The sequence below is a fragment of the Petaurus breviceps genome, unplaced genomic scaffold (assembly GCF_028583685.1).
Source record: "Petaurus breviceps papuanus isolate PSGF00001 unplaced genomic scaffold, PetGlider_PUasm1.0 151, whole genome shotgun sequence".
NCBI classification, from domain to species: Eukaryota; Metazoa; Chordata; class Mammalia; order Diprotodontia; family Petauridae; genus Petaurus; species Petaurus breviceps.
This window is the reverse complement of record NW_027185712.1, coordinates 29,471,157-29,496,281: the sequence shown is the minus strand read 5'-3', so window position 1 is coordinate 29,496,281 and position 25,125 is coordinate 29,471,157. Positions and strand designations below refer to the sequence as shown.

At 36.4% G+C, this 25,125-nt stretch overlaps 1 protein-coding gene across 1 annotated transcript in view; it reads left to right on the top strand.

Annotated features, from left to right (window-relative positions):
- NSUN2 (NOP2/Sun RNA methyltransferase 2) overlaps positions 1-10,246 on the top strand; it is a 41,730-nt gene extending 31,484 nt beyond the window's left edge. Inside the window, exons 15-19 of the mRNA XM_069076876.1 lie at positions 888-1,023; positions 2,031-2,111; positions 2,379-2,517; positions 5,502-5,541; positions 7,841-10,246. Coding sequence (XP_068932977.1) covers positions 888-1,023; positions 2,031-2,111; positions 2,379-2,517; positions 5,502-5,541; positions 7,841-8,204 — 760 coding nt within the window. The 3' untranslated portion in view covers positions 8,205-10,246. The remainder of the gene's footprint in view (positions 1-887; positions 1,024-2,030; positions 2,112-2,378; positions 2,518-5,501; positions 5,542-7,840) is intronic.
- Positions 10,247-25,125: the final 14,879 nt, after the last annotated feature.

Here is a 25,125-nt window from a genome sequence, read left to right as displayed (position 1 = left end):
CAATCACTTTGCCTCCCCCCCCCCTTTATCTTTCTTTAAACACACTTTATTAAACTGATCACATCTCAGATGAGATTTGTGTTTACTTTTATATCAAACATTAGCCTCTCAGATAAATTAACCTTATCATATGTGAAAATAGTGTGTGTTATTCAACACTTTCTTAAAGCTGCTAAAAGTATTCAGATTGCTATTGGGAGACTTTTCTAAAATATGTCAGCTTTTAATCCTATCAATAATTGGAGATTTTTAAAGGTTTTGATTGCTCAGCATTGTTTTCTTAGATAACTGCAGCAGCTTGGTCTGCCCTTTACTCTCTTAATCGTTAATTTTTCTATTTTTCTTTAGATATAAAATATTCTCTGGTAGTTCATAATTAGTATCTTGCATAAGCATCCCCCAAAACTTTGGTGTTGTGTAGGGCATAAAGAAGTGCTGTAGAGGTAAAATGTTGGTAGTGGTGTCACTTAGCCATTTCTTCTTGCTATTCATGTCTAAACATTACAGTCATGAGTTCTTTTTCTGGTCTGCTGTCAGGGCTATTTTCCTGTCCTTACTGGTCCTATAGATTAGCTTTATTATGGTAGGGTAGGTGGGTGATCTTTCTCTTTTTTTTGGGCGGGGTGATGTTTCTTAAAAGGACATTTTATTACATACATGAAAATAAAATTTCTTTCAGCCAATCTTCAATTTGGAACCACTTGTGATTTAAGGAGCAAAATAGCCCTAAATTATCATAAAGTGTTTAAAGTCAAAACCTGTAGTATAGAACAAATCATATCTCTTCATAGATGATGTATTTGGAAACAGTTTGGAACTTATTAAGAAGCCATAATTTAATGAATTCTAAGCTCAAAGACATATAAAATACATTATTTTGTTTGCAGGAATTTTTATGCCTTGGCACCTACATTCCCAAAGATGAATTTATTGACTCGAACCCAAGAAGGGAAGAAAAGACAATTGTATATGGTTTCTAAGGAGCTGAGAAATGTGCTGCTGAATAATAGTGAGAGGATGAAGGTACAAGTCACCTAGCATTTTAATAATTAACCCTCCTTATTTTGAAACAAGCCTTAACTTCTACAAATATGCAAATTACAAATATTAATTCTGAGTGAATATTAATAATGAAGAACTGTCTTTGTGTTTTTAAATGTAAATAGGAAAGTATTAGGATTGAATTTTTAAAAATAATCCTGACCACATTAAGTTACTAACAGTGTTAAAATATGCTGTGTTGTTTTCAGAGTTCTTAGCGGTTAATTTGTCTTAAGTTTTATAAATTTTAAAGTTTTCAATAAAACTAAAATAGCATTTTGTGGAGGCCTATACTAGAGCATTTTGTACTAGTACCTTTATATAATGTGGTTCTGAAAACTTGTGTCACCAAACTTTCTCATACCTGAGACTGGACTATAACATGGCTTCTTCCATTGTGAACCAGGTTGGGAAGGTTACTTTGAAGCTAAAGAGTGTACAGTAGCATAAGCTTGCATTCATAGGTCACCTTTCTACTTTTTGTCAAAATCTTTTATTCTTTTCTTCCTTTCTTATTACAGTCTTCTCTGTCTTAATTATTGTAACTAAATACAGACAATATATAGGAAAACCTCACTTTTTTGAGAGGCGGCATGTTCCTTTAGAAATTCACATAAGCTTTCTGGGCCATTTTGTTCTCTAAAGTGAGGAGTTTGAGCTGCATGGGCTCTTTAGGTCCCTTCTAGATCTAAATCTGATTTGCATCTTGTATAAAGCATTGAACCTCAGAGTCACCCTCCCTAAGCCCGTGTTGTCAGAACGATACCACGTTTGAATTAAAAAAGAGCAATCTTCATTTCGTAATGGATAGGCCTGCTTTGTCAGTTTTCTTCCCCTATTTACCTGTGTTTTAGAAGGGAAAAACAAAGCAGAACCCATTTTATTACATCATATCCTCAATAAAAGTGAAAATGTTTCTTCTTGCATCTGAATACACACTCTTAAACTTTATAATTCACAAACTTCAAGTATGTTTTTATCATATGCAGGTTATTAACACAGGGATAAAAGTCTGGTCTCGGAATAACGATGGTGAACAGTTTGGTTGTGCCTTCCGCCTGGCACAAGAGGTAACTCTGAAATTCCTTATATCTGGTCACAGAATTTTATAAGTTTTTTAGAGCTAGTTTCTAAATGCTGAAACTAACTTGTCAAACACCAAATTTCAAACCTGAGATGCATTTATCCCAAGGCTAAAATGAAAACACTAAGTACTTGAATTTTATTAGAATTTAATATTCAAAGATATTGTGTTTCTTAATTTTAAAGATGTGTTAGGGTATTTTTGTTTAAGTTGGAAATGATGACATTATGATGATCTTTCTTTATTCCAACAGGGTATATATACATTGTATCCATTTATTAATTCAAGAATTATTGTTGTGTGTATAGAAGATATTAAAATTCTATTAACCCAGGAAAACCCATTTTTTAGTAAGTTTAGCAGTGAGACCCACAGACAAGCTAAAGATATGGGTAAGTTTTTATTATATGAACTATGGAAAAATAGAAATGTTGTTAATTTAGATTGGCCATTATGCTTTATAAAATACAGATTTTTTTTGCTTTTACATTTTTTTCATGTTAAGTTAAAATCATCATGTTTTCAGTTTCATTTTCTGTCTTCCTATAAAGAAAGGTTTTATTGATGATATCTGATGATACTGACACTTTGTTTAGACAAATCTAATTCCTCCATTTTCTCAAAAATATTTTTCTACAACCATTATTCGTACCAGCCAAAGTATTCTCATGAGCCAAGTTTTTGTGACTAATCTTAGATCTCCTAACCTAGAGTTTTGACAATCAAGACTCTTCACCTATCATTAAAATTATCTTCAGAAGAGGGAAAAAAAGTGTTTTTTCAAGTTCAGTTCAAAAAGCAATACTTGGTGAGTACAAAGATAAAAATTGAAGTCTCAGTCCTCAAGAAGCTTGTTTTACACTTTAAATTATACTAACCACTTTATTAGTGACTGGAGTTTCCAAAACAAGTTTACTTGTTATAACTTCATCTGCCAAATAGCTTTCTTTGATGCTATCTTACCTAAAACTCCCCCAAAAACACTTAAAAATAGTTCAGTGAGACATCATTCCAAAAAATTAAGCAATCAAAAGCAGTGACTTCACTGCAGATTGAAATTCATGATTGCAGTATCTTTTTTTGCTTTATGTCAAAATAACAAAATGCTTCTGATAGAAATAAGACCCATAGAATATGTTATTTTAAAATATCTCAAGAGTAATCTGGAAGTAAGTGGGAAAGGAATCTGAATGATAGAACAAAGGGATCAAAACTTCAGCCTTGTGTGTAAACATTTAATTAGATAATATGTAAATATTTAACTTAAGCTATGTTTCATTTGGCATTTTGAACAGTATTATTTAGAAGAAATAAAATGAAAAATTATTTCATCCTCTCTTGCATAAAATTGAGCCTTATTTACAGTTTATTAATTTTCTATATTTCATATATTTGCCTCTTAACGTAGATAAGAACTTCATATTTCTTTAAAAAAAAAGCATTCTTTTATCTCTAATTTTGTCCCTATTCCTTTATTCTATTTGATTTAACCTTTTTCATCCTGTATTTCTGACTCAGTTTAATAGAAACTTTTTATTATTTCTCTTTTATGATGAGCATGCAGCTTTTATTGGTCGTTAGTAAGTATAAAAGATTATAAGAAATGTTATGTTGGGACTTTCTGATGGTCTATTTAGTCCAGTATTTTCTCTCTGATAATAACTAAGGATATAAAAGTATTTCCAAAGGTTATCATTTCCAATATGCTTTTAAAAAATTTTTTTTACATAAAAAATTTTTACATTTTTAGTTTACATTTACATAATTACAAAAAATTATTGCTTTTTTAAAAAATGATACACTTAATTATTACGGTAGTAGCTGGAGATAGCATTATTGTAGAATGTGTGATGCTGCTAGAGACAGCATTTAACATTTCTATTTAGAGTAATTAATATTTTATATCCTCTTCCTACTTTGTGTTTCTATCAGTGGCCCTTTGCTTCTTAAGAGTGCCAGATTGCCTTCATTCTATGTACCCAGTCGTTTGCCAAATTTTGTTCTTCCTTCAAATTATCTCACTTGTATCTTTTTTTCATTCCCTCTTCCACTGCCTTAATCTAGGCACTCCTCACCAAACTACCAAATTTTAGCTCTCCTTTCTGACTCTAGGGTCTTTGACTCTGTCTTGGCTCTACAGCTGTAGATACTCCTTCAGATGGATCAGGCTTGTTTTGTTTGGCCCCATATAATAGAACGAGCAGTAATGGGTGGAAATTGGAAAGAAGTAGACATAGGGTTAATATAAAGGAGAACTTCCTGACAATTAGCTTTCCAAAAATGGAATGAGCTCTCTCAGAAGTTAGTTGGGCTTATCTATCAGTAAAGGTCTTAAAGCCAAGACTGGATTTTTTCAAGTTTGCTGAAAGATAGCATTTCATAGGAAGGCCTGGATTTATCTTCTGTGACCATGGTCATATGTTTTAACTTCTCTGTGCCTCAGTCTTCTGATCTGCAAAATGAGCTAATGATACTTTTAGTATCTATCTTATAGGCAAATGAGATGGTGCATGTAACGTCCTGGTTAGTGAAAATCAGTTTGATATGAATAAGCTCCTTGATATGTGGGATTTTTTTGTTTGTTTTGTCTTTGTATCCACAGAATGCAGCTCAGTGCTTTGCATATGTTGGGTACTTAATAAAAAGCTAGTTGTATTGGATTATTATTTTTTTTTTTTTTGCTTTTTGGAGGGCAATTGGGGTTAAGTAACTTGCCCAAGGTTACACGGCTAGTTTTTTGTGTGTGTTAAGTGTCTGAGGCTGGAACTGAACTCAGGTCCTCCTGACTCCGGGGCTGGCGCTTTTACCTACTGCGCCACCTAGCCGCCCCTGTATTGCATTATTTAGGAAGTCTTTGTTCATATAGAAGTTTGATTGGATGACCTCTTAAGTTTCTTTCCATCTTTGAGATTCTGTGATCCTAAAAGATTATTTTTATTATCTTAATTTTACACTGATAAAAAACAATTTGCCACCAGACTTTTTGCGACATCAGATCGAAAGTCCTCTGTTTGAATTTCAAAACCCTTCATATTCTGACTTTGCTGTACATGTCATCATATTTTAAGTAACAACCAAGCCTTCCTTGACTACTCTATCCTTCATTAATTTCCCCTTTTCTGAATTCCTTTTGTATATCTGTACCATCATTTTACCCTTTAATTTAATAATGTATTATATTGTTTGAATGTTTTGTGTATAGATACCATGTTTCTCTAGCTAGATAATAAACATCATCTTAAAGACATGGTCCATCTTTTATACATAGACTGTATCCTCCACAGTGCTGGGCACATTTGAAGTTATCACTAAATAATTTTTGACATTGTTTATGCTAGAAATAGTACTAGATAAATATCTTTGATTTGTCTTCTAGCTAAAGGAAGCATTGTCCTGAAATATGAACCAGATGCTCAGTAAGTAAATAAATGTCCTTTGATTAAATGGTTAAGTGGAGGATTTTAGAGTTTTCCTTTGTGAGGGTATTTTGAAATGGTAGGAATTTGAATGATTTTCATTTATAATGAAATTTTATTTAAAATAATTTGAAATGCAAATACTGAGAACCTCTCCAGAACACTACTGGGGACATTTGAAAGCTAAACTTTTATCCAGCTCTTTAGCATATGCATTGCAAATACTGTTACCAGTGCACTTTGAGGGCACCTTGATAAAAATGCGAGCTTAAAACTTCCTTTGTTAACTTCAGAAGAAAAATCATTCCTCAGAACCTTATGCAGAAATAAATATTGAGAAATTAATAATGTCTTTAAAAGAGTTTTATTTCTTCATGTTGAATACTGTCTGGGTGAGTAGCAGTAGAACTGCAAACTAAGGGTGCTCTTGGCATTACCTGGCAAAATAAACTTGGAAACGGCATCTTTGTTTTTCCTTCAGCTGAGAATGACAGGTTGAAAGTACAAAAGGAAAGTGAGTACTTTATAAATTATTAGGAAATAACTAGAGAATTACTTGAGAATCTTAGAATTTTTGTCCTCATCCTTCTCCTTTCTGTTGTTGACTTAACCAGGGGTAGGCTCTGCTAGTCCTCCCTTGGTCTAATAATGAGATGCAGTTTTTATCACTGCCTCCTTGTGTATTCTGAAATGATTGATAGTCTTCTATGTGCATCCTGCTAATATTAGCAATGAGGGTAACTCAAGCATGGCTTCTGATCTTAGGACCCTGAAACTCAGATGAAATTTAAACAGGTGGAAATGATAAGAAATGCAAGAAACAATATGTTATTAAATACCAAAGCATATAGTACAGACACAAAATAAGTGCTGTAAGAATTCAGAAAAGAGATTTTAATATTCTACATTTGAGTTGTGAGAGAGCCTTATCAAAGAGATGTAGATGTTGAGCTGAATCTTGAAAGATGTGTATGATCTGCATAATCAGAGCTGTATAGAGCTGGGAGTGAACATGGTATGATATGTGCAGGAGACGAGGATTAATGTGCTTAATGTATTGTATATTGTCTTGTATAATGTCAAGTAGTAAAAAGTAAGTTGGTTGGTGTTATGCTAGATTGGGAATTTGGAGCTTTATTTTATGGAGGGCAATTGGGGTTAAATGACTTGCCCAAAGTCACACGGCTAAGTAAGTGTGTCAAGTGTCTGAGGCCAGCTTTGAACTCAGGTCCTCCTGACTCCAGGGCCGGTGCTTTATTCACTGTGCCACCTAGCCGCCCTGGGGCTATATTTTATTCATACAAAAATAATTAGAAGTTTTAAAGTAGGGTAGTGATATAAAGATATCAGTTATCTTAAGACCTTTCGTTTGGCACTGTTGTTTAGGTACATTGGAGGAAACCATTTAGGAAGAATTGAGCTAGGATGAGGCATGTGTGAGGTATTCTATGGGAAATTTGACAGGATTTGTTGTCTGAATGAAAGATAAGAAAAAATGAAAGTTGTCTCTGAAGTATGGGAGAAGGGATTTCATTAACAGAAATAAGAAAGTGGGGGGGGGGAAATTTCTGAGGGAATAGAACAAGAGAGAACACACATGAAGTAGTGTCTTAGAATTCTAAAACTGTAAGAACATTTTGAAGAAATTTAAATTGGAAAGAAGCAGACATAGGAATTTCTTCACACTTAGGTCTCTACACCACAAAATTTTAAATTGTCAGGCAAAGTTTTTTTTAACCAGTATGCCCAGTAATAAGTATTTTGATGTATGTGGACAAAAAATTTGGGGTTGATTATTTTTTTTTCTCCTTAAAAATGGTGTCCATTGAGATCTATTGTTTTCTTAGTTCAGCATAGGGAATGTAGACTGGACCTGTGATTACTTTGGCATAGGGATTTCCTACTAACTGCCCCCATGATCATGGCTTGGCACCTTCCCTTCCAATCTATTCTTAGTTCATCATGGGGAAGACTGAAAAAGGAAGGGACTTGCCTACCCAGAGTTTCATGATCAGTATGTGTCAGAGGCAGGAATTAAATCCTGACTCTGAGGCCAGCTCACTATCAACTACCACACTTTCTAGTTCATTCCATGAAAGTGACTTTAAAGGAAAATGATATATAAATTCAAGATGATAAATATTATTGCATTAAGAGTAGAGATTGTTTTGCATGTTAAAACTGGGAAAAGTCATTATCAATAAAATCATTGACAATATTTACTGTTTTATCATGTAACTTTTTAAATTACTTCAATGTTCATATGAAAAAATGAACTATTTTCACATTTTGGATATAGGAAACCAGATACTCTTCAGTGCCCTATTGTGTTGTGCGGGTGGCGTGGAAAGACTTCAATTCGTGCTTTTGTGCCCAAGAATGAACGACTTCATTATCTGAGGATGATGGGAGTGGAGGTGTTTAGAGAGAAGAGAAAAGAAGAGTCTACAAATAAATTAGAAGAGAACCAGGCCATTGCCAAACAGATGGATAAGGAAATGGACATGGAATGCCATACAAAAGAATTGGTCAACTCAGATTCACAAATAGAAGATGAATTGGATGAGTTGATGCAGGAAGCACTGGACAGTGCACTTGATGAAACAGAGAGTAAAACAGGAAATGACAAGCCACAAGATTCTCAAAATCAAGCCCAGTGCTGACCATAATAGTACCAAAGATTCAATGCTTTTTAGTTTGCATCTGCCTGCCTTGCTTTGTTGAGTTAAAAATCTGGAACTTTGACTTGTCTGCAAATAAATTTTTAAAAACACATTACAAAGAGGCATGAACATCATCATACACAGTCCCTCATTTTACTGTTGTATGGAGCTTAACAAGAGGTATTTTCCAGCTGCTTATAAACTTCTTTTCTTGGTCCCTTTGTTTTTATGACACTGCTGGTTTTGGTGTGTCTATTGCCGGCAATGGACATTGCACCAGTAAAATCTTATATCCATTGTGAAGCCTAAAGAATTAAAATGCTTATGGATTTTCCTTTTTCAGAACCCTTTTGTGTTAATGCCTCTCTATTTGTTGGAAAGAATTCTTATAAAGTATAGATTAATGGATCTTAAGATCCATTAATGATTTTTACAATATATGTATACATATATACATACATGCACACACAAACTTGTGTATGTATATGAACCCTTATGAAAAAATGCTGGTTGCTTTAATAATTGTGTAAGTTGCACATTTTGGTGGTACATTTTTATGCAATGAGGTTAATATCTGAGTTTTCAGGTAACCATTGTACCTTTTGAAATAAAGGACAAGTAAACTTTTCTCAGAATAGTTTTATTATGTATTGTGATTTTGCTTACCTGTCAAAAATTATATTATTTAACTGAATCTTTTATACAGTTCTGTTTTTATTATTAGTGCCTCCACTTGCTTTTCTAACTTTTCAAGTTCTTAACTCTTTGCAGTCTGGCTTTCAACTTCATCATTCATGAAACTGCTTTCCAAAGTTAGTATGATCTCTTGCCAAATTTAAAGAACTTTTCTCAGTTCTAAACTATTGATCTCTGTAGTCTTTGACACTGTCAGTCACACTCTTGATACTATTTCCTCTGGATTTTCACGATGACTTCCACAACATTTTTCATGACAATTTTATCTCTTGATTCTCCATGTTGATCGCTTCCTTTGCTGATTCTTCAGGTCACATAAGCTAACTGTGGGTAACCCTCTTGAGACTGCCTTCCCTCTTAACCTTCTATCCCTATAGTATTTAACTTGGTGAAATCAGTTCCCTTTTATATGAATGAAGATGAAGGAAAAGGACCTATATGTACAAAAATATTTATGACAACTCTTTTCTGGGGTCAAAGAATTAGAAATTGAGGGGAAGTCTGTCAATTGGGGAATGACTGAACAAGTTGTGGTATGTGATTATGATGTAATGCTATTCTATAAGAAATGATGAACAGGATGCTCCCAGAAAAACCTGGAAAGACTTGCATGAGCTTATGCAAAGTGAAATGTACTGTGTACAAAGTAACAGCAATATTTAAGATGATCAGCTGTGAATGTAGCTATTAGCAATACAACGATCCAAGGCAACTCTGAAGGACTTACGATGAAAAAATGTTATCTATCCCCAGAGAAAGAACTGATGGTGTTTGAATACAGATTGAAACATACTTTTTTTTTACTCTGTTTTTGAGGTTTGTGTGTGTGTGTGTGTGTATGTTTTCTTTCACAATATGACTATTATGGATATGTTTTGCGTGACTAGAGATATATAACCCATATCAGATTGCTCACCTCCTCAGTGAGGGGGGTGGGGTGGAAAGGAGAGAATTCGGAACTCAAAGTTTTCAAAGCAAAAGTTAATTGTTTTTATATGTAACTGGGGAATAGTAAAATATTAAATTAAATATAATGAAATTTGAAAAATTTAAAAGTTCACAAGGGTTAACTTGTAAAAATGAACCTTTCTGTCTTTTAAAATTATCAGACAGATAAGTTTTAAAATGGGAAAATAATTTTACTTTTTCAAAATAATTTATATGTAAAATCCTTAATCCAGTTTTGAGAATTTAGTACATTATATCTTTGTCTTGTTACTTGAATTCCCCCTTTAGGAGGATATATCTATTATATTATAATTTGATCACAAATACAGATTAAAATTGTAAATTTTTTTATACTTGCATCCTATTAAACTCAGATGTTCTTGTGACAAGTCTATTAATTGATTTAGTAATGTACTTTTAAAACTTCTATGGCTCACCTGCTCTGATTATGAAAATTTGCTATGCAAGGAAAAGAAGGGACATTGTTGTAACAATGTCAAGACTCATCCTCTCAAGGGCACAGACTGGCCTGACGTATACCAAAGCGGGGGGGGGGGGGGGGGGTGTTCCCCCCCCCCCCCCCACCCTTAGCTCTATTTGATTCCAGGCGCAAGTCATATCTGACAACCAGTCATATCACAGAGTATCAAAAGCCAGACTCAGGATTAACCACATGAGGAAATTTATTCAGAAAGGACATAATACAATGGGGAAACTGAGTCTGGGATCTTACCTTAGACTATGCCAAGTTTGTCCCCTCAACTTTCCCAGGGACAGACATCCACCTGGAGCAGTTCTTGGGTTAGCACATACCATTTTCTACAATTGGCTTCATGACAATTCATACAACTCTCATTGCAATAACAATAGCAAATTATATTCCCAAGAGTTTTTTCAGCTCGCTTAGCAAAATTTCACAAACCACAGCTTAGGGCTTAAATGTCAAATCATCTTATATATTTTCTTAATTTTTAATGTGATAGCCAAAATTTTCCAAAGAAAATCTTACTGTTATGGTAAACATCAGTTTGAAAACAATATCCCATTATTTAGGTTTTCATATAGCTATTTTTGTCACATTCTTTTAAAGTTCAATTCATAATCTTAGCAGCATCCAGATTTTTTAAGTTTTTCTAAGAACATTTCTGATAGCGATTCCCCCAATCACACAATATAAGAGAATTTAGAAATACAGTAATATGTATTTAAAACACGACACAACTTATTACCAATCAGATGATATCAGTTCAGCCAAATTCATTTCCAAATTGTCTTACATAGAAAATCATTTATTTTACTTCCTTTGGTAATTTGGTAAATCACCTCTAAAGCCCAGTATGCAATTATATTCAATGAAAGGAATAATATGCCAGTCACTGTATTAAGCACTTCCTAATCATCATTTTGATCCTCACAACAATCCTGAGAGGCAGGTACCATTTTTATTTTCCCCTTTACATATCAAGAATGGGAGGCAAACCGAAATGAGTTAACATGATAAAAAGCTCATAAATTTCTAAGGCCAGAGTGTAGTTCAGATTTCCGTATATTTTTTCAGCATTTTTTTGTTGTTGCACTAGATGACACAATAGGCAAACATCTCACCACATCATAATGACATCACTATGTTGGGATCAACATACAGTGTGTGACTGATCAGACCAATACAATTTTAGAAGGCTCTACCACAGATTGGACACATGTATGAACATTTGGAATGGAGATGTCTAAATTTATGCATCTCATTTCTTTTGAACTACTGCTTAATGTGGGCACAGCATGCTGGGCAGTCCAGTGCAGTAATTCCTTTGTCTCCCAATTAGTTCCAAAGTTCTTCGGAGAGACTTTGAGAGTACCCTTGTAGTGCTTCTGACCTCTGAGTGCTTCTTGCCTTGTGTGACATAGTCTTTTAGGTATATATACATTTGGCATTTGAACGACAAGGCCAGAGATGCACTCTACAGTAGGGTTCTAATGCTTGGCAGTTCAGCTTGAGAAATAACCTCAGTTTCTGGTACCTTACCTTGCCAGGTCATCTTCAGAATCTTCCTTCCTATGGCAATTCAAATACAAACAATTTAATTTCCTGGCATGGTGCTGATAGACTGTCCAGGTTTCACAAATATGTAACAATGAAGACTGCACAATGGCTGTATAAACCTTTAATTTGGTAGGTAGTTTTATACCTCTTCTCTCCCATGCTTTCCTTTAGAGCTTTTCAAACACTAACCAAAGCTGGATAGAAAATTTGACCTTCAAACACAAGGTTCATGAGAATAATGAAAAGGTAAACATGAGAAAGAAATCATAATGGACTCAATAAGATTAAACTATTTACATTCCTATATGGGAAGATTATACATGTAACTCCTAATAATTTAATCATTATTGGAACAGTTATATGGAGTCTACATAGAGGGAACAGTGTAAATCAATTATATTTGAATGATCGCCCACCTCCAAGTCCCCCCAAAATGGAGGGATGAGAAAGAGGGATGTACTGGGAGAAGGGGGAAAGAAGAGAAAAAATGGGGGAGATTACATAAAAGAGGTGTGCAAGAAAGTTTTATATTGGGGAGAAGCTCACTCATCAGAATTGGTTCAAAGAGGGAAGAATACACACACACACACACACACACACACACACACTGCATAAAGGAATCTATCTTACCCTACAAGGAAGTGGGAAGTGAAGGGGATAAGAGAATATGGGGTGATAAAAGGCAGGGCAGCTTGAGTCAGTGATCAGAAGCAAAACAAACTTTGGAGGAGGGATAGGGGAGAGAGAAGGATAAACTAAGGAAAATGGGCTGGAGATAAATACACAGTAATCATAGCCGAATGTGAATTGGATGAATTTAGCTGTAAGACAGGAGTGGCAGAATGGATTAGAAACCAGAATCCAATGATAGGTTGTTTACAAAAGAGGCACTTGAAACATAAAGACACACACAGGATTAAAATTGGAGGTTGGAGCAGAATCTATTATGCTTTAGCTGAAGTAAAAAAGGCAGGGGTAACAATCATGATCTCAAACAAAGCAAAAGCAAAAATAGACAAAAGAGATAATCAGGGAAACATCACTTTAATAAAAGGTAACAAAAAATGAAGTAATACTTTAAAAAATTTACAGCAAGTTGCTGTGATAAAGGCCTCATTTCTCATATATATGTGGAATTAGGTCAAATTTATAAAAATAAGAGCCATTTCCCAATTGGCAAACAGTCAAAGGATGTGAATGGGAAATTTTCAAAGGAAGAAATCAAAACTATAATCATATGGAAAAATGCTCTAAATCCCTATTAATTGGAGAAGTGAAAATAAAAACAACTTTGATGTACCACACCTATCAGATTGGCTAACATAACAGAAAAGAAAAATGACAAATCCTGGAGTGAATGTGGGGGAAAAAAATAAGGATGTTAATGCATTGTTGATGGAGTTGTAAAGTGATCCAATCATTCTGGAGAACAATTTGGAATTATATCAAAGGGCTGTAAAACTGTCCATATCCCTTGGCCCAGAAATACCATTATTGGGTATGTATCCCAAAGAGATCAAAGGAAAAGGAAAAGGCCTATCTGTACAAAAATATTTGCAGCAGTTCTTTTTGTGGTGGCAAAGAATTGGAAATTGAGGGGATACCCATCAATTGGGGAATGGCTGGACAAGTTGTGATATATGATTGTGATGTAATGCTATTGTACTATATGAAACAGTGAGGGGGTTGGTTTTAGAAAAACCTGGGAAGACCTATATGAAATGATGCAGAGTGAAGTGAGTAGGATATCCCTATACACAGTAACAGCTATATTCTAAGGATGATCAACTATGAAACACAACTACTGAAGGACTCATGATGAAAAATGCTATCCACCTACAGAGAAAGAACTGATGAACTCTGAGGGTAAATTGAAGCATAATTTTTTCCACTTTAAAATTTTTTCTTGCTGCTTTGTGAATGCAAATATGGAAATATGTTTTACATGATTTTATATGCATAACTGACGTAATTTTGCTTACCTTTTCCTTGGGTAAAGGTTGCTGGGAAGGAGAGAATTTGGAACTCAGAATTAAAAAAGAAAAAATCATCTTAAAAATAAATAGCAAATTTTAACAAGTGTATGCATATATATGTATATATGTGTGGTGCATATTTACTATCAATTTTATTGCTACAAAGGGTTGTAGCACACAATTTACAAATAATAAAATTTACAGTATCTTTGTTGTATGAATAAATACATGTTCTAGAAAATCATATTATTAAAAAAAAAACTGTATAGGTAAAGAGCCAGTCTGTGGAGGACTTGGCATGACAGAGTTTAGATTTGATTTGCAAGGTACTACTTCTAATGCATTTTGAGTAGTGGAAAAAAGATACTCTTTTTTTTCACTTTAAAAATAGTTTTTAAAATTTATTTTTAGTTTTCAAAATTCATTTCTCAAAGATTTTGAGTTACAGATTTACTTCCCATCTCTCCCCTACCTCCCACCCCAAGATGGCAAGCATACTGAATACCCCTTCCCCCAATCTGTCCTCTCTTATATTTCCCCCTGAGTCCCCCTTACTTTCTTGTAGGGCAAGGTGGATTTTTATACCCTATTGCCTGTATATCTCATTTCCCAGTTGCACATAAAAAACAATTTTTTAAACTTATGTAAACTCAGTTTTTCAGAGTTGAAATGAAAATGTTCTCAAAATATTTTGTTCTGTGGGATAGATAAGGCACTCTATCTCCCACCTGCATGCATTTTCACTGATTGTCTCTCATGCTTGGAATTTTCTCCCTTCCCATCTCTGCTTTCTGGCTTCCTCCAAGTGCCAGCTAAAATCCCACCTACTACAAGAAGACTTCCTTGATCCCCCATAGTTGTAGAGCCTTAATTTTGTTGATCATCTTCAATTTATCCTTTATATATCTTTTTTTTTTAAGCAATCGGGGTTAAGTAACTTGCTCAAGGTTACACGGCCAGTTATTTCTGGGTGTGCTGCTAAGCATCTGCGCCTGGATTTGATCCCCAGGTCATCCTGACACTGGAGCCGGTGCTCTATCCTTTATATATCTTGTTAAAAGTTGTTTGCTGCTTTCTCCTTCATTAGACTGAGCTCCAAAAGGGAGTTTTTTGTTTTTATTTGTATTCCCAGAACTTAGCAGAGTGCCTGGTATATAGTAGGTGCTTAATAAATGTTTGTTTGCTGATTGACAGGGAGAAGAACTCTCACTTACAGAGGATAGCTGGTTAGGAAACTAACATGGAAATTTAGTAATGAGGTGAGGAAGTACTAGACATATTGGTAATAGTGGAAATATAGAAGAAAGAATCTGGGACATTGAAATAAAAGAATCAAGAAAAAGTAGAGTAAATGGTTTAGTTAGTATACTTCATCATTATTCCTTTGGTGGATATAAGGATAGGAGAAGGGAAAGTTAAATTGCTAAGCTTTAAAGACTGGAAGGATGGCAATGCCACATATGAAAAAGAAAACTTGTGAAGGATAGACAAGTTGGAGAGCAGTGAAAAAGCAGCATCCTCTAGTGGGAAGTCCTATATTTGGAGTCAGAGGACCTATCTTCATTTTGGGATCTGCTACTTACTCTCTATATAATCTTGGTGTTGTAGACCATTCTAATACTAGCACTCTCTTTGTTCACATTCAATATTATGGTAAAATGAGGCATTCAAGTCATTGAATGGTTAACAAATGGAATTTTACCTTACCCTAACACAGCAAGGTAATGCAACAAGATATCTTGGTACTTAAATTCTCCTGATATGGCCCCCTTGTTTCCATGAGGAAACTCATCTGTTCATCATGGTAGGATATGGTAAGGTACATTTCTGTAGAAATTCAAGTCAGAAAGGCCTAGACTCTATGTGGCTGGGACTTTTTATACCCTTAGATGACTAGGAAGTTATGTCAAGGAAACTAGGGTCAATTAGGTCCCTTTGTCTTCTTTTAGGTACAGTCTCAGTATATTGTGGGGGGGAAAGTAAAAGACCTGTCAGGGAAACTGGTCCTAGCTGTCCAAGATTTCATAAGTAGTGCTCTGAACCTGTGTCCATAAATGTCAGGTTCAGTGCTTTCTCCACTGCATATGCTGCTTCTAAATACTAATGAAAGGATGCAGATTTGTCAGACCTCACTGAGACTTGATGGAGTGGGACTGATGCCTGCATTATAGATCTGGAAGGACAAAGCTTAATTAGATGGAAAAGGGTGGGGGCACATGGCAAGAGTAGGGAATCATGGTGGAGAACATTTGGGTGAAAAATGGTAGAGGCAGAAAGAGAAACAATACTGACCAGTAGGACAGAAAGAAAAAAATAGATAATTTCAGGAATGTCACAAGTCTGACCTGGATATCTGCCAAAGGTGAAGGAACCAACAATGGCAATTTATATTCTGCATCTAATTCTCTCCAACAAGGAAGATCTAGTTGCTGGGGTGGAAATACTAGTGCCCTTGAGGTGAAGGGACCACTCATATTATATTAAATTTTATGATAGCAGAAAGCAACATCGAACATGCACCCTAGATCCGGTGGAAGCAAATTTCAAAGAGTTCGGAGAAAAGATAAGGTAAGGTGCTTTAGGTTAAAATTCTACATGGGAAGTCAGTTTAGAGAATTAAATTTAGAAGACACACAAAAAAATTGGTGAGGATGGAAAGATGAAGCTTTTTAGGCAGATTAATGCGCTGGGAGCTAATTGACTAATACTTTTTTTTTCTGACAGCATTTAATATACAGGTGCTAGAGATGGAAGCAAGGGCAGGTGATGGGATGAAAATAAGGCATGGCATAAGTTTATAAGAGTAATTTCAGGAGAGCTAACACTCAGAATTGTGACAGCAGTTAGAATGATGGATTTTGAGTTAGGAAGATAAATTCAAATCCTACCTCAAGTGCTTTCACTAGCTATGTGACCCTAAGCAAGGCACATAAATGTCCCCCAGTCCTAGTTTCCTCATCTGTAAAATGGGGATAATGATAGTACTTAAAATTAAAAGGTTGGTGTGAAGTTAAAATGAAATAAACACTAGCTGTTATTATTGATACCAAAAATAAAAGTTAGGGTTTATTTTTTTTGGGGGGGGGAGAAAAGAGGAAGATTGAAGAAGGGATTGGACTGTTATTTAGAACAGTTGAGATTCAGAGCTTCTTACCTCTTACTTTGCTTTTGTTTTCCTGACAAGAAGAATGATCCTTGGAATGGAAAAGACAACAAAAATAACAAATAGGGAATTATTACTCAAGGTCAGTACGTAGCTATTAAGAGAACACCTGGATAACCTTAATGAATTTAGTCACAGGTTCAAATAAACTGTTTCCTAGAGTACTGAAAAAAACCGGCCCATATGGTTGCAGAGTTATTTTGAGGGACTTAGAAAGTTCAAGGATAATTGGAGAAGTAGCATTGGGAAAAAAAGAGGCAAGTGTTTGGTTTTCTAATAAGGGAAGGGAATAGTGTCTTCAAACTACAGGCCAATGAACCCAACTTATGATCCTTTGATACTATATCAGAGCTTGTAGAGCTATTGCCATGTGGTTTAGCCTTTCTCTTCATGGAATTCTCTTCCAGAATAATTACAGGGAAATAATATGAATAAAATGGTTCCAAGTACTTAGGGCATTGTGGTGTGTGTGTTGTTTAAATTACAGTACTTTCCCTACCTTAAACTGGAAAGAGTTGTGTAAATCAATCCTGGTATCTCTCAGGATGCAGAGACTTTAACTTCCAAATCAGTGTGAATTTACATTTGGCAAACAAGTCCTTCTTAAAAACTTCTGATTCTCCAGGAAACAAATAACACGGTATCTTAAAACTGTGAAAAGCGCTGAGCTGAAAAATTGCGGTCTAAACACATTGGTCCAAAAACAGCCCCAAAACATCGATCTTTAAAGCAGTGAATCACACTCTTCTAAAACCAGAGATCTCCAAATAGGCAATTTCCCTCTGAATCCAATCACAGGGACCTTTCCATAGACTTCATTATCTTCTGCCAAATGTTGGCTTTGCTTTTCCAACAACCGATCAACTTTCTGTTATGCCATTTTATAAGCCACCCGCTGATTTAACTGCTTTTAAATGGTAAGGACAGCAGGGGGCAGCACACTGTTGTTCGCAGATGGGATGCTTGGCAGCACAAGCCTCTGTCTGGCCATAGGAACAGGTTTAGCTGCAGGTTGATTTGAAACACTCTGGCTGCAGCACCACAATTAGATTGTGACTGGGTTGTACGGAGTTTTTCTTTTGTTTCCTTTTGTGGCATGGAGGCGGGGGAATGGAGAGTGAGGGGAGAGCAGGACACAGCATTCAGAGAGGGTTGTGTAAATGCATTGGATGAGTTAAGGAGACATCCAGTTTGGGTGTGCTGTGGTTGGTATTAATTCACCCATCCTTTAGAAGCTTAGAAAGGTAGGTTCAGCTTTACACTTGGTCCATGGCTGCTCGATTCCCTCCTTTTTAATTTTCTAAATCTAATCAGCAACATTCGTGGAGTCTTTCTCTGGGAGATATAAAAACCCACAAGGTTTCTCTCACAATCTATTCTAATAAATTGAACATAAGGGACTTTATAAAAAGTATTTGATGTTTGCATAGCACTTCCTTTCTTGAAATGAAGTTTCTAGAAATGATAACTCCTAGAAATTATCTTTTGCTCAACTTTTTTGACATCTTATCTTACACTGGGGATAACAAATCACAGATTGAGAACTGCAAGGAACCTCAGACTGCCCATACATAGTCTTACCCCTTCATTTAACAATCAGGAAACTGAGGCCCAAAGAGTTTGTGTCTTGCTCAAGGTCATAGGTAGTGACATGGGTAGTGACAGAGCCAAGATCAAACCTAGGTCTGAGGTCTCCAAATAACTCTTTGTACAGCACCACACTGCCTATGGATTTAGTTTGATAGAGTTAATAAAGTCTTAGAGATGGTAATAAATAATGACATACCACATCTCTAGGAACCATAATGCTTCCTCCCCCAACTCCCTGCTATGATATACTCAGGTTGATAATCAGGAGACTAATAATTAATTATAGATGGCATTTATATAGCATTTTAAATTTAATAAAGCACTTCACATTTTACTTTAACCTCATAACAAAGGTCATATCATATCATCATATCATAACAAAGGCATATCATCTCCATTTTATAGATGAACAAAGTAAGGATGAGAGAGTTTGCACGACTTCCCCCATCACACAGCTAGTGTCAGAAATGGCATTTGAACCCAAGTCTTTCTTGAGTCAGTCTCGCATGTTATCCATTATGCCACACTAACTCTTTGATTTCAAGGCTCTCTTTTGAATATCACTTTTGCGTTAAAGGTCCTCCAACTGTCCAGCTTTCAGTTCATAACCTGGACATTATCATTGTCCCTCATCACAAATATCCAATCAGTCTCCAATTCTTGCCATTTCTCCCTTTATCACATCTCTCATACTGACCCCGTTTCTCTGCTGGCATAGCTGCCATCTCAGCTCACGACCTCATCAGCTCCCCCTAAACCATGGCAACAGCTTCCTAATTAGTTCCCCTGCCTCAAGTCTTTCCTCACTCCCTTCCATCCCACACACTACTCCCAAAGTATTCTTCCTTAAGTACAGATCTGACCATATTGATGGCATTATTTAATCGACCCCGGTGGCTTTCTATTATTGCCTTTAGGATAAAATTCAAACTCTCTTTAGCTTTACAAGTCTCATATGACCTGGTTTCAACACACTGTTCAGCATCCCTGAACATGAGTCTCCCTCTTTCACTCTGCAAGCTCACCAAACCGACCTTCTCCCTGTTCCTTCATTCCTGAAACACACTCCCTTCTTGCTACCTCAGAGAGTCCTTGTCTTCCTTTAAGACCCAACGCAAGTGCCATCTTTGGTATGAAACCTTTTCTGATTCCCCCGAATACAAATGCCCTCACTACTTTGTAGTTATTCGTTGTTGTTCAGTTGTTTTTCAGTCATGTCTGACTCTTCATGACCCCATTTGGAGTTTTCATTTTACAGATGAGGAAACAGGTAAACAGGGTTAAGTGACTTGCTCAGGGTCACAGTTAGCAAGTGTCTGAAGCCAGATTTTAACTCAGAAAGATGAGTCTTCCTGACTCTAGGCCTGACACTCTCTCCACTATGACACTTAGCTGCCCCTTTTGTAGTTACTACCTTGTAGTTAACGACTTTGTATAAATTTGTATTTATTCACTAATATTTATGCTGTATATATTTTTATGTATACTTGTCTCCCCTATTAGGATATGAGTTTTCTGTGAGTAGGGATTATTTCATTCTTTGTACTTGTATCCCCAGTGCCTACCATAGTGCTTGGCATATAATAGATACTAAATAAATACATATTGATCAATTGATATTAGGCCAGGCCATTTCCTTTTCTGGACCACAGGTATTCTCTTGTGTAAAATGAGAAGAGTGTTCAGTAAAAGACCTTTGAAATCCTTTGGAGCTCTGGTATTCTGTGCTGACCTGTCTTCTAGTGTGATGGGAGTGCTAGAATGAGTTTCACTAAAGGAGCAGTTTCTTCCACTTCGCCTGGTCCCCCCAATTTCTGCTATATAAAGTGGCTTTGCCTTTCTATACACTTGTGTTCAAAGTGCCCACCCAAGGAAGTCCCAGAGACCTCTAGGTCATGCCATTTACTGGTGAGAAAGTACAAACTGATGATTTTTTTTTACAATATCAAGTCATGGACTCACTGAAAGAGACCTTAGTGATTACTGAGACCATCTCATTTAACAGGTGAAGAAATTGCTACCCAGAGAGGTTAAATGACTTCCCTGAGGTCACACAATTAGCAAGGGGCAGAAATGGCACCAGCAGCCAGGCTTCTTGACTCCCAGTTTAGCAGTATTTCCACTGCCCTATGCTGCACTCAGTATAACAGAGCAGCAGATGTAATAAAGCCACACATAAATCACAAAATGACACCTACCTCCCAGGGTTGTTGTGAGGATCAAATGAGAAAATATTTGCTAAAAAAAAAGCATTTAGCAGAGTGTTTAGCACATGATAGGTGCTATCTATACAAATCCTTCTTTCTTTTACAGCTTTTAGCAGTCATCTTCAGAATATCGAAATATATGTTGTGATTTTGTCATGTCTGACTCTTTGTGACTCCATCTGGAGTTTTCCTGGCAGAGATACTGCTGTGGTTTGCCATTTCCTTCTCCAGCTCATTTTACAGATGAGGAAGCTGAGGCAAACAGGGTAAAGTGACTTGCCCAGGATCACACAGCTAATAAGTACTGATATTTGAACTCACAAAGACAAGTCTTCCTGATTCCAAGTCCAGCTTTCTACCCACTGTCTCACCTAACTGCCGATTCAAATGTGTAGGTGATCACATTGATTCAGAAGCTCCTTCCACCAAAACAACTCATTCATGCCTGTCCATCCTATGTGATTTGTTTATATCCTTTCATAAGTTTGCTATGGTGGGAGTTGGGAAGGGTGAGGCATGGAGGCCTTCCTTGATTTCTTCTAACATCACAATGTTCTAATATCAGAGCACTCTGACTATCCACCTGTCATCCTTTCCCCTTCCATGTTACCAGCCCTAAGTCCCTTTCTAGGATACATTTCTCTGGTTATGTCTTTTATTACCGCTCTTTGGAGTTCCTCATTGTCTATGCATTGTAGCATGTTTGCAGTCACCATGCACTGTCCCGTTTTCTGTAGTGTCATATTCAGTTTACGTGTCTTCCTGCTCTATGGCAAAACCAAAATATTAGTATCAGAAATAGGAGCCTTTGCTCTCATAAAAGACTTGGAATCACTAAAGGAACTTTGCAATCTTCAGAATATGCTTGTGAAATTATGATGAATGCTATTTTCCTCTTACAAAAGAGGAAATAAGACCTTATTGGCAAGTAAGTTTTCTTTTAATTCCCAGCCTGATATTTTATCTATAAAGACCAGTATTAGATATCCTTTCACCTGAGTCCCACCCATTGACCTCTTAGGTAATTTCTGAAGAGAGGAGAAGGCATTCTATCACTCCCAAGAATACACACATTTTGCTTTTTTTTTCATTTTTCAAAGGCTTTATTAACTTCTGATTTACATCATTCATTTCCGCGAGATTTTGAGTTACGAATTTTCTCCCTATTTTTCCCCTACCCACCACCCCAAAATAGCAGTCCCATAGGATATCCCATCCTCCAATCTACTCTCTTCCAGACCTTCTCCCATACCCCCTTTGACATTTCCAGTAGGGCATGGAGGATCTCTATGCCGCAGTGCCTGTATAACTTATTTCCCAGTTACATGTAAAATAGTATTAATAATAGTATATATATATATATATTTAAACATTTGATTTTAAAACTTTGAATTACAGATTCATTCCCTTCCTCCCTTGTCACCCACACTTACTGGGAAGATAAGAAATTCAGTATAGGTTGTACATGTGTAGCTAATGCAAAACATTACCATAGTAGATATATTGTAAAAGACTGACTATATTTCCCTCCCTCCTATCCCATCTCCCACTTTTCTATTCTCTACTTTGATCCTGTCCCTTTTCAAAAGTGGGTGCTTCCAACTTCCTTCCCCCACAGCCTGTCCTCCCTTCCATCATCCCCTCTCTCATCCCCTTCCCCCCCTACTCTCTTGTAGGGTAAGATACCCTATTTAGTGTGTACATCATTCCTTCCTTGAGCCAAATTCAATGAGAATAAGGTTGACCCATTCCCTTTTGCCTTCCTTTTGTTCCCTTCCATTGTAGTTATTTTTCCTTGTCTCTTCTATATGAGATAGTTTATCCCATTCTGTCTCTCCCCATCTCCTCTCATTATATTCCTCTCTCACCTCTTAATTTCACCTTTTAAGTATCATCCCTTCCCATTAAGTTGGCCCCATGCCCTCTATCTATGTAAACCTGTAAACATATATACACACATTCACATATGTATTCATATGCCCCTATATCCTCCGATATAAACATATATATATACATATATATATATTTCTATTCCCTTCAACTATTTTGATACTGAGAAAATTTTCATAAGTTACAATTATCATTTTTCCATGTAGGAATGTAAATAGTTCAACTTTCATAAGTTCCTTATGCTTTCTTTTCCCTGTTTTCCTTCTAATGCTTCTCTTGCTTCTTGTATCTGAATGTCAAATTTTCTACTCAACTCTGGTTTTTTCATCAAAAATGCTTGAAAGTCCTCTATTCCACTGAATAACTATATTTTCCCCTGAAACATGATACTCAGTTTTGCTGGGTAGGTGATTCTTGGTTTTAATCCCAGCTCCTTTGACTCCGGAATATCATATTACAAGCCCTTCAATCCCTCAGTGTAGAAGCTGCCAGATCCTTAGTTATCCTGATTGTGTTTCTATAATATTCAAATTGTTTCTTCCTGGCTGCTTATAATATTCTTTCCTTGATCTGGGCATTCCAGAACCTGGCTATAATATTCCTAGGAGTTTTCTTTTTGGGATCTTTTTCAGGGGGTGATCAGTGTATTCTTTCAACCTCTATTTTGCCCTCTGGTTCTAAAACATCAGGGCAGTTTTCCTTGAGAATTTCTTGGAGGATGATTTCTAGGTTCTTTCTTTGATCATGGCTTTAAGGTAGTCCAATAATTTTTAAATTATCTCTCCTGGATCCATTTTCCAGGTCAGTGGTTTTTCCAATGAGATATTTCACATTGCCTTCAATTCTTTCATTTGTTTGGATCTATTTAACAGCATCTTGATTTCTCATAAAGTTATTAGCTTCCATTTGCTCCAATCTAATTCTGAAGTGATGTTTCTCCTCATTGAGCTTTTGAGATTCTTTTTCCATCTGGCAAATTCAGTTTTTTAAGGCATTCTTCTCCTCATTGCTTTTTTGAGGCTCTTTTGCCATTTGAGTTAGTCTGTTTTTTAAGGTATTATTTTCCTCAGTCAGGCTGTTGATTTTCATTTCATAATTTTCTTGCATCATTCTCATTTCTCTTCCCAATTTTTCCTCCACTTCTCTTATCTGCTTCTTAAGGTCCCCTATGGCCTGTAACCAGTTCATATTTTTCTTGGAAGCTTTTGGTGCAGGAGTTCTGACTTCACTGTCTTCCTCCTGTTCCATGCTTTGATCTTTTTTGTCTCCAAATAGGAGTCTAATGTTGGGTTGCTTTGTTTGGTTTGCTTCCTTTGCCTGGTCATGTTGTCACTCAATTACTTGACTTTTGGGCTTTTTGCCACAGTACGACTCTACCACCAGACTGGGGAGCTTCGTTCCAAATGCTGGGGTTTTCTCAGCTGCCAGATGTATTAGTTGGGTACCCTCTCTGAAGCCTCCACACGCTCTGGTAAGCTGGTCATGCATCCCACGACCTCCACCATAGACCACAATCCAGGTCCAAGCAGGTTAAAGCAAGAGCGATTACCCCTCAGACATGGTTGCTTGGTCCCCCTACACTCTACAGGCCAGGAGCTGAAGCTGCTATGTGGCAGTGGCTGCACCACAGCCCTCAGCAGCTTCTCACCCTGGGGGCAAAAGCCGTTGCTCTCCCAACTACTGGGTCTTAAAGTCCACACTGCACTGATCTCTCACTTTGTCCTTAGCGTGTATGTGTTGATAATTCTGGATCGCCACAACTGCTTGTGATCTGGAGTCCCTCTAGCCGGCGGCTGGTCAGATCCACCCTGGGGCTAAATCTTCAGTGTGGGGCTAGGCTCAGCTCCCAGAGCTCTGTGCTGGCCAATTTCTGTCGGCCTGCCAGGCTGTCCTCAACAGGAAGTTAGCTTCTCTGTGTCATTTCGTGGGTTCTGTAGCTCCAAAGTTTGTTCAGAGGCCCGTTTTACGTGGATTGGAGGTGGTGAGAGCCAAAACTGTCTGGAGGTCCTGTTTCTACTCTGCCATTTTGACTCTGCCCCCCCAAATTTTGCTTTTAATCTCCTCCTATATTTTCCTTTCTCTTCCACCTGACTTCTGGGTTAGACCATTCTACTCCCATATCCATAGAATAACTTTCACACGTGATCTCTTGGTAACAATTAATTGAAGTTGTTCAAAAAAAAGAGAGTTCATTAGTTCCCAAAAATACATAACCTATATTTAGTCAATTTGTCTTTATGTGAATTCTTTATTTGTTCTGGATTTTCTTTGAAGATGGAAAAGAGTTCAAATTCTGTTGGGTTATACTGACAAAGTCATGTGTACAGAAACATTAATGCTGGCCCAACTAAGTTCTTAACTTTTAACCCTACTGCAATACTACAATTACTGGTGGTTTCTGTAGTGCTTT